General features: G+C 36.9%; 1 protein-coding gene across 1 annotated transcript; it reads left to right on the top strand.

Moving 5' to 3' along the window:
* The first annotated feature begins 5,541 nt into the window (after positions 1 to 5,541).
* Positions 5,542 to 10,730, top strand: LOC150105970 (zinc finger HIT domain-containing protein 2). Its single transcript, XM_090393730.1, has one exon. It carries the CDS (start codon positions 5,596 to 5,598, stop codon positions 6,721 to 6,723), a length of 1,128 nt encoding a protein of 375 aa, XP_090249856.1. The 5' UTR covers positions 5,542 to 5,595; the 3' UTR covers positions 6,724 to 10,730.
* The last annotated feature ends 292 nt before the right edge of the window (positions 10,731 to 11,022 follow it).

The following is an 11,022-nucleotide window of genomic DNA, read 5'->3' as shown; positions in this document are numbered from 1 at the left end:
TGCCAAGTCCGATTCAATTCCCAGCATGTAGTTGGTGAGATATGGGTTAGGCATGACCTTCTTTAAATGCTTCAGTCAAATTCTGCACACAGGAAGTTCTGTTTGTCCATACGTCTTCTCAGATGACGGTGATATTGTTCCAGAAGGATGTCTTAGAACCACAGTTATGTCTCTCACACTAGCAGAATGGGTTATTTTCCCACTGATTAAACGCCTGAATATCTCTTATTTTGAGAAACTAGTGCTCTTGTTCATAAAACAACCTTCACCAGCTTTTATAACCTGGTGAAGGTTGTTTTCAAAATCGTGAGTCTAGCTAGACTGGCACTCACAATAAACCCTTTATCGAACTCCGAATGATCCTTTGTGTTTCCAATTGTGATCAATACTCCTGACGATTACTGACCAGCAGCATTCATAAATAGTTGCCTAGAACACGTGATGATGCACGTGACCAAATATTTGCGTATATGCTGCTTAATTGACGTTTACATACTTCTGCATAAAGGTTTCTAATTCAGTGGCTGGTATGAGTAGAAAGAAGGCTCACTCTCTTAGCCAACTACTTAAATTTCGTAAATTCTTTCATTATCTATGGTCTCGCCAAATCGACTTTCTCTCTGAGAAAGTCGGATTGGTGAGAAAATCTATTCCTCTTCTTGAGCATTGATTATTATTTCCATCTTGTGATATATGATTGTTCACCTTTGAAATTTTTCCCCCTTCTGTTCTCTTCCATTCTAGTATTTCCTCTCTTTCATCCCTAAAATAATTAAAATTAATAAAGCATAACTAAAAATAATAAGTAAAAATAAATAAATCAGCTAACTCCTTTTATTCGGTAATAGGGAGTAGGCTAGGCCTTCATACCCTATCTACCGTTTGGAGACTTAGTGGGCAGTTCAATCTCCTAAGGTAGCCAATAAGAGATAGCTGGTCCATGTCTATCACTAATTATAGACGGCTACTGATGAAGAGACCAGTAAACAAGTGCTACCACCTCTTGGTGCCTAACCTTAACATGGTAGGTTATTGTCTAAAATAATATGGGTACTACGGTCTATTTTCTTGAATTTATGGGACGAAAAACCCGCTTGCCCATGCCAGATATCGACTAACTAGGTAACCGGTCGAAGATAGGCTAAGAAAATGTTCCTCCAGTCGGACACTAGACTTGAACCTAGGTTTAACTTCGAGCGGCCAAGCACAGTGGATGCAAGTGCCACTTCCACTGAACTACACAGGTAGTTCAGTGGAAATGGCACTTGCATCCACACTAAAACAGAGTTATGTAAATTAAAATGTAATTGTTTCACTTCTCTTTCTGGAGTTTTAGAATTTCTTATATCAATATAAAATAAAGAAATAAAATAAATGTGATGATGTTTCACCATATTATATTTAACAAAACTGAATATTATAGGCCCGTGTAGCTCAGTGGAAGTGGCGATTGCGTCCTGTGCGCTTGGTCGTTCGAAGTTTGACTTAAGTTCAAGTCTAGACGCCAACTGGAGGAACTTTTTCTATGCCTTTCTTCGACCGGTTCCCGAGTTAGTTGATCGCTGGCACGGGTAAGTTGGTTTTTCTTCCCTAAACTCGAGATTTTCATCCCATAAACTCAAGAAAATCGACCGTAGTACCCACATTATTCAAACACACTGAAATCGTGTGTTATTGTTATCTTGTTAGGGTTAGGCACCAAGAAATGGCAGCACTTGTTTGCCAGCCTCTTCATCGGTGGCTGCTATAATTGGTGATAGACATGGGCAAGCTATCTCTGATTGGCTACTGGTGGAGATTGAACTGCCTACTCAGTCTCCAAAAACTAGATAGGATATAAAGGCCTCGCGTATTCCCTATAAGGGAATAAAAGGCGTTAGCTAGTTGAATATTATACTGATGCTCGATTTATTTCAAAAAAAAAAAAAATCAGCTAACGCCTTTTTATTCCCGTATATACGGGAGTAGGCGAGGCCATTTAGCCCTATCTAACTTTTTGGAGACTGAGTGGGCAGTTCAATCTCCACTGGTACCCAATCAGAGACAGATGGCCCAAGGCTATCACTAATTAAGCGGTACGCAGTAAAGAGAGACGGCTCAAATGTGCCGCCATCTCGTGGTCTCTAACCCTAACACAATATATTTAATGTCTGAAATAATGTGGGTTCTACGGTCGATTTTCTTGAGTTTACAGGACGAAAAACCCGAGTTTCCGGGAGGAAAAACCTGCTTGCCCGTGCCAGAGATCGACTAACTCGGGAACCGGTCGAAAAAGGGCTTAGAAAAATTTCCTCTAGTCGCCGACTAGACTCGAAACCAAGACTTCCTTCGTGCGGCCTAGCGCGATGGTGTGCAAACGCCACATCCACTGAGCTACACAGGCTCTATCGATTTATAGACATAATATTTATTCATAAGAAATCTTATTATATGTCCTAACTAGTACATGTATTTTCTGAAACTAGTTAGGACATGTAATAAGATTTCTTATTATATGTCCTAATATTTTTATATAGGACATATAAGAAATATATGTTTTATATTTTGTCATCCTGTCGAGGACTGCAGTTAATCCTTGCCTTCCAAAATTATACAGTCAGTTATGCCTTTTAAATTTATCTTTCAGTATTGATTAACATTTGATATTAAGTCTGTTAACGTATTTGATCAGAGATACAGGGTGGCTGCATTAGCTAATAAGCTTTGCTATTTTTTCCCATTACCCAACTAGTGTTTATTTGTATGTACTCATTAAGTGCATTCTACTGCCCCTTTTCCTTCATTTTTGGGTTAAAAACAAGTTGTTTTTTTACAGTGAAAGGAATTTGATTACTTGTTTCAAACGGCATCGCTAAAAAAAAGCAAGAAAAAAGTCCTAAAAAAGTTTTCATAGTCTATACTTTGAAATCAGGAATATGATCTTTCTTCTTCAAAAAACATCATGAATTTTACCAAGAAGCTGATATGAATTATGATATGATAAGAGACTTATTATTATACAGGGTAGCCATAAATTAACTTTCCTGCTTTGTAGGTATCTGTAGCTAAAACTAATACACGCAATGAGACCACGTTTTATATTGAGACCTTCGAAGGCATGGGAGATGAATTCCGCGAAAAAAAAATAAATTTAGTACCAAAACTCGCCGATAAGGGAAATTTTGGCGCTGGCGGAGCCGAAAGCTGTCAAATATTTGCAGAAGTTAAAGAGGATTATGCAAATTTTACTGTGCGTACGTGACAGCAGCGCCACCAAATCCACTTAAAAAGGGATTGTGAACGTTCAGGCAGTTATTCGAATGACTAACGAATTGTGCTCAATATGCATCCTACCTTGCCTCTGTGTGCTTTACTTTTTTAGGTTGTTTTACCTTAAACAGTGCAATGCCATAGCGGCCCTTCGGGAATTTAGATGGCTTCATATCCTATGTACAGGTCCCATTTCAGCTGTAGCCCTGAGAGCTATGATTAAGAAGTTTGAAGAAACTGGATCACTAGGAGTTAGACCTGGCATAGGACAGTAACAGACGTTGCTACTGCGGTGTTCGACGACACAGAGAGAAGTACTGGTCCAAGTGCTCATGCCATAGCTCGCAAACTTGATATGGCTCATGGTACAGTCTGGAAAATCTTATGGAAAATGCTTCACTTCTGTCCTTATAAGTTCAGTCGTGTGCAAGCACTAACTACCACAGATTTTGATAAGAGCATGACCTTTGCGCTAACGTTTCTTGCCCGAATTGAGGTTGACTGGTCTTGGAGAATATTGTGGGATGACGAGACTCATTTTTATCTGAATGGGTCGGTTAACACTCACGACTGTGGAATTTGGGCATCTGAACATCCCAAAGCGATCCAGCAAGTACCACTGCATTCTCCAAAAGTAACCATGTGGTGTGGCTTCACAGCCGATTTCATAAAACGACCATACTTTTTAAGCGTATTACCCCTGCAAGTCATGTAATCTGCTCCATTAATGGAGAGATTTATCGACGAATACTGGAAAATTTTGTCATTCCTGCATTGCAGCAAAGACAATGTTTGGAAACTATAATTTTTATGTAAGATGGCCATACATTGAGCGTTCAATACAGCGTCTTTTACGCCAGCATTTCAGTAATGAGAGAGTTATCAGTCAATTCTTTTCGACGGCATGGCCGCCTCGATCCCCGGACATCACTCCATGTGACTTTTGGCTGTGGAGTATTTGAAATCCGTTGTGTATGTTGGATCAGATACTCTCGGACCGGACTGCTTGAAAGAGAACATAAAACGGGCTGTTATGAACATCCAGTCTGACTCCTTACACTCAGCTGTAGAGCATGTTGCACACTGGATGCAATTTGTTGTACGCAAGAAAGGTCAGAACATTGAATGTATGTGGTCCAGGGGATCCTGATTCTGATGAATAAAACATTATTTCCTGTGAGTTCAATCACTACATTAATTTCTGTGTCTCTCGCAAGTTATTTTAGTATAATTATTATAATTATTATTATTATCATTGTAACGCGCCACATATCCAGCTGGAATGAGTGACGCGGCTTTCGCTTACACCATCGAAATGTTATTAAAAAAAATCAGCTAATGCTTGTTTGTTCCCGTTTCCTGATATCGATTTATTGAAATATACCAAGAATCGTTAAGGGATAAGGAATTATTATTGTTATTTTTTTTCCTAGTCTGTAAATTTTGCTGCATAAACCAAACAACGTTTTTCAACCTAATGATGAAAGTTTAATAGAGTGAAACAGCACCAGCAAACGATTAAAAGTAGAATTAAATGCTTCCAATATTTAGTCTCAGTTATAGAAACATTGTTTGGGAGTGCAAAATGAGATTTGTTTTACAAGTCCCATTTTGTACTAATTTGTAATAAAATGAATATACTTTCTTACTGGACAGTAATATTATGCGATAAATAAATGTCAAAATTATTATTAGCTACATTGGAAATCGTGTATGTGGTCAAGGGGACCCTGATTCTGATGAATAAAACATTATTTCCTGTGAGTTCAATCACTACATTAACTCTGTGTCTCTCGCAAGTTATTTTAATTTAATTATAATTATTATTATTATCATTGTAATGCGCCACATATCCAGCTGGAATGAGTGACGCGGCTGTCGCTTACACCGTCGAAATGTTATTATTCCATTTTATCGGCGTTTAATCAAATTATCCGCTTGTTTTCGGCTCCGCCATCGCCAAAATTTCCCCTATAGGCGACTTTTGGTACTGTTTTTTTTTTTTTTTTTTTTGGAAATCATTTCCCCGTGCCTTCAAAAGTCTCAATATAAAATTTGGTCTCATTCCGTTTATAGGGTTTAGCTACGGATGCATCCAAAGAGGAAAAGTTCTTTTATGGCCACCCTGTATATTAGTGCTTTGAATAATGAACAATGTTAATTCACAATTTTAGGTTATTTTTGGGCTATTTCTTCCTTTAGAATATGTTCAGTACTTGCCTTTGAACCGTTAGAGGTATGTAAGTTTGTGGTGCCAATTACAATTATGTAATCGTGATTGATAGTTGACGCTGGGTTTTATTTTACAATCGGTAATTTTGATTGCAGTTAACTCTAGTATAATAAATGATGGAACTTCAAAACAAGAGTAATTCTGAAAGTGCAGTATGCAAGTTTTGTGTTACAGGCAAATCTCTCTATACATGCCCTCGTTGTGATGCTCGTTACTGTTCTGTTAAATGTTATAGACATGAACTTCATTTAAACTGCAGTGAGCAGTTTTACAAAGAATGGGTTCTCAATCAGATAAAAAATAGCGGTGTAAGTCTGCATTCGGAGAAATTAATGAGGAATACCTTAATGCGATTTCGAAAAGAAGAGCAAGAGAAACTAAACTTTGTAGAAGAGGAATCGTTGGAAGAGCGAGTGGCAGATCTTGATTTCTCTGGTGATGTAAGTAGTAGCGATATCTGGCAACGATTAACAGAAACAGAAAAAAAAGAATTTGAGGAAAAAGTTAAAAGTGGCAGCATTGAAAGTTTTTTTGGTTTATGGGTTCCATGGTGGATAAATAAGCGACTTATAATAGACCACCATCACAGTGCCACAAAGAGATGCTACGAATTTCCGAAACTGTCAGCCTTGACATCAAGGGTTCCTTCCGATTGCATTAAATATAATTTAGTTGATGTCTTATACTGTTATGTTTGTATGATAAGAATACACAATGGTGATCATAGACATATTTCTGAAGAGGCTACCACTTTCATCCTTGGTATATGTCCCGTGCTTTCAGAAAATCACAATTTTTTTACAACGGAGGATGCAGTTAAGGTTCCAATGCATAAACTAACTGCAGAACAAGCAGACTGTAATATACCTTATAACCAGGCAGTGTATCTGTTGGAAGACTTGCTAAAAATTATAAAAGGTCCATCAACTATTGAACCATTAGAATATGTGTTGGAAGCTTTACTAGATTTAAAAGTTGTCTTTAAACTTGCCCGAAAATATATGAAAGAGGAACGTTCACAAAAAGATAGTAATGCTAATAAATTATTATATTTATGTAAAAAAATAGATTATTTGGGAAGTTGGACACTTCAGTATGGACAGTATTTACAAGATATTATCCCAGAACTTGGAACCATATATGCATTATGTGTAGAGAATATTTTGTCACTTGAAAGCATAGAGCCTGCTTGTAAGGCCAGAATTGTACATAGGAGGCCATTGATTGAGGAGGTAAACTGATTTTTTTTTTTTTTAAGTGTTAAATAAAATGTTTTTCAAAACAATGTGCAATTTCTAGTTGGAATGTTGTATGAAGAAAATTAAAAAAATAAGTAAACTGAATTTTACACAATTACACTTTCAAGCCATTTCTCACTGAGTTTTCCTGGCATTGTTCTTCCTATAGGGATGTATCGAAGAATCTGTCAAGGTATCCTAATCCTGCCTATTCTGTTAACTTATTTATCTTATTCATCATTCATTTATCTTATATATATTATTCAATATATATAGACTTTCAATGAAAGTCTGGCTACAGGAAAGGTACTCAAGGAATGGAAGGAAGGTAAGATAGTGCCATTGCATAAGGGTGGTAGCAGAGTGGATGTGTCTAACTTGTGTTTCATCAATAGTTAGTAAGATCTTGGAGAAAGCAGTGAGGGACCATATACAGCATTGGACAGATGAGGGTAATGTTATCGGTGAGAGTCAGCATGGATTTGTGAAGGGGTGCTCTTGTTTTAGCAATATACTAGCCTTTTATGATAAAGTTACAAGAACATTAGATGAGGGAGAGGCATATACCGCTATTTTTTTAGAAAGGCATTTGACAGGGTGCCACGTGATAAACTGATATTTAAGTTACAGCACATGGGTTTAGATGTTAGGTTAGTCAACTGGATTCAGGATTGGCTTTCTGATAGGTATCAGAGAGTTGTGTATGATGGGACAATATCAAGGAGGCAGAAGGTTACAAGTGGGGTCTCACATGGCTCAGTACTGGGACTTGTATTGTTTAACCTTTATATCAATGATGACATTGTCAATGGATTGCAAGGGGATGTTCAGTTGTTTGCAGATGATGTGAAACTGGGAAGGGTTATTAGTAATAGTGCAGATGTGGCAGCCCTACAAGAGGATTTGAATAAACTAGACAGATGGGCAGTATCGATTTAATGCAGGAAAATGAATTCTTGAAGTTTGGGATACATCGATGGGAGGCTGCATACTTGATTGGAGATGCTCTCCTGGAGGAAGTAGGGGAGACCAATTTGGTGGTGATGATTGATAGAAAACTGAAATTCAGGGAACATATTTCAAAAGTGATGAAGGTAACTCAGAGGATTGATGCAATACTGAGAAGGATGCTGACCTGCAGAGATAAGAGTTATCATTCCATTGTATAAGACTCTGATCAGACCACACTTAGATTATTGTTCTCAAATTTGGTCCCCAGTATTTGAAGGGGATAAATTAACTGTGGAAAGGGTACAGAGGCAGATAATAAAAATGCTTTCAGGACTGTATAAAGCAAGTTATGAGGATCAGCTAAGGGAATGTGGACTGCAGAGTTTGGTAGACAGGTGATATGATTGAGACTTTTAAACTGTTGAGAGGTATTTACAGGATTGACACTGGGGAATTCTTTCGCTTGGTGGAACAGTGGGAAGGAGCAACGAGGGGCCATCCCTGGAAATTACGAAAGGAAGCTGTGAGCAAGAGAGTGAGGAGTGGTTTCTTTGCATGGAGGGTGGTTGAACCATGGAATGCATTGCCTGATGGAGTTGTGAGAGCAAGAACGGTCAATGCATTTAAGGAGTGGTATGATAGACTTTGTGTTTCCTATGAAGGACCTCCCACAATGATGAGTCTTTTGACTCCATGGAGGCCTGAATAATAATAATTATTATTATATCTTTGTTTTTTATCCAGTCCAGTAATGTATACCCTGCATTTCGTCTCTTACCTTTCATTTCATCTCATCTGATGTAAGCTGCTGCTGTTATAGTTTTCTGATGGCCCAGGCTTCACTTCCATAGGCAAGTACTGATGTTGCCAGTGTGTTGTATACCCCTGTACATTTGTTGAATTAAAAATTATTAATTATTCTAAGTGCCCTTCTGTAATTTTAAATATTATTCTTACTTCCATTTTCTTCTTTATAAGTCAAACTATAATCAAGATAGTTAAAGCAGTTTACTTGTTCAAGAATAGTACTTTAAAATTTTTCCTTTCCTTGAAAGCCATACTTTTGGTTTTTACAATTTATATTGAAATACAAACTGTATTTTATGTTGTCTTTTGGTGGAAGTTCAAAGAAAAAGTGACCAGTTGATGGCTTTAAAAGTGGGTGTTAGAAACAGAAGTCATAAATGTTGTAAGGGCCTATGCACCACAATCAGAGTCAAATCAAGTAACAAAGTTGGAATTCTGGGAAGATTTGGATGAAGTATTGCAGGAAATACCAGAGACTGAATTCCTATTTGTGGGTGGAGATCTAAATGGACATGTGGGAAGAATCCATGGTGGTTTTGGTTATGGAGAGGAAAATGATTCTGGAAATGGCAATGGCATATGATTTGTCAAAATAGATCGCAGATTGATTTCTTAGCTAGATGAAAGGCTTTAAAGGATTATAAAAATTTTATTATAAAGTCATACCTGAAGAATATGTCTTGCAGCCCAGCATAGGTTGGTGGTGATGGATACAGTACTTAAAAGTCAAAATAATAGTATAAAATCATTAACAAGGGTGAAAATAAAATGGCGAAAACCATTTTTAACATGTCCAAAACATGGTTTTGGACATGTTGAACGGGACTCAGCAGCTGAAAGTGTAAATAGGACTATGAATCTGAATGTGTATGGGAAGAGGTAGACTGAGAAAGATATGGAGAGAAGTGGTGAGAAGAGATATGAAAGAGTGTGGAGCAACTGAAGAAATGGCACAGGATAGGAAAGAATGAAAAAAAGAGGACTCACAGTGCCAACCTCACATAGATGGAATAAAGCACAAGAAGAAGAATTGAGATACAAGCTGTAAAAAGTCATCACTGTACATTTTTCATCAGTGAGGTTTAATGGTGCACAGAATATTGTAATTCATCTTCATTATTTGCCAGGAGTACCTTATCATCTGCATATAGCATTGTCAAGATGGCTATTGCTTCATAATGGAGTATTTCCATGAACCATTAGTTTCTGTTGTCTGACAACAGCATTGATTTTTATATACAGTAGAATCTGGTTTATTCAGACAGCCATTTATTTTGGACAAATTTTAGCATGCCATTGAATTTGGACAGGAGACTAGCACTTGAGATTGTCCCCTCAGAGGGTAATTGCTTATAAATGATTGGTTGGTTGAAGATTTATTAGCACAAAGAGAGCAAAGGTCATACTGTGCAGAACCGCAGCTTGTAAATAACTCATCAGCTTTGTTCTTCCCTCCCCCAGTTATTTTAGGTTAGGAAATTTAAATGTTTTAGAAAATTAAATATATTTTGCTATTGTAATTCGTTTGAATATATGATTTGTTTCCCACTGAAATGTTAGTTTGTCTTTATATTTTTTAACTATTAACATGAAACTTCACATAATTAGGGCAGATGCTTAATGGCCAAAATACTGTAGTCCCAATTAACCAGAATCCACCATGTGTCTGTATTTATGTATGTTAAAAATTGGTAGTGACATCCTTGTTGGAAGCTGCTATTTATTGGTTGCCAATTTGTTGTAACTTTAAAATTATTATGAACTATGCTGGCTTAGTCTCTTTAACAAATCTGTAGTTTGAATCCCCGTATTATTTCAACCTTTACTTAGCAGCATGGGATGCCAGAGTGAGATATTTGGCTACCTGGAGTCAATATTATCTCAAAAAAAGTAATATCTCATGAAATTGCCATTTAAAGTTGATGCTATCTCTTCATCTGTTCATTTGTACTGGCTTTGATTAGTTTTATTATTAATTACACAAGAGCTAGCAGTTGCCTGTATGCCTATTAAATGAAAGTAGCATGATTCTGAGCCCATTTGTGCCTCAAGGAAAGTTATCTTCAGATTTTCCTTTGTGTACCGAAAGAAGCTGGGCTGTGAAATATTTGTAGTTTCTGCCCATGTTATTTCTCATATAAAAATAGAGATCATTAAAAACAATACTAAACTACCTTATACTGTATATATCTTAACTTTCCTGATTGTTATTATGTATAAAGAGGTTCTTGTACCAATATAATAAATCGAGGTTTGAGAGCAGTTGCACTTGAACATGTTTTATTTATTCAAGGTAATACTTTTAAACTGCTTCACTAATTATTTATTAGTAAAGCATTAAATTATTATTTGAGCTTACCTGCAAGAAAGTATTTTGAGGTCCCTGTTTATCCTCTCTTTATCAGCATTACATGAAATATTTTCTTTACCCTGTGTGTGTGTGTGTGTGTGTGTGTGTGTGTGTGTGTGTGTGTGTGTGTGAGAGAGAGAGAGAGATGGATGTTCCATTACATAATGAAAGTAATACAGAGGTATTCTAATGAT

The sequence above is a fragment of the Typopeltis vanoorti genome, chromosome 6, assembly GCF_054136105.1.
Source record: "Typopeltis vanoorti isolate ZY-2024b chromosome 6, IOZ_Tvanoo_1.0, whole genome shotgun sequence".
Taxonomy (NCBI): domain Eukaryota; kingdom Metazoa; phylum Arthropoda; class Arachnida; order Uropygi; family Thelyphonidae; genus Typopeltis; species Typopeltis vanoorti.
The sequence above is the reverse complement of the archived record's forward strand: the minus strand, read 5'-3'. Positions and strand labels throughout refer to the sequence as shown.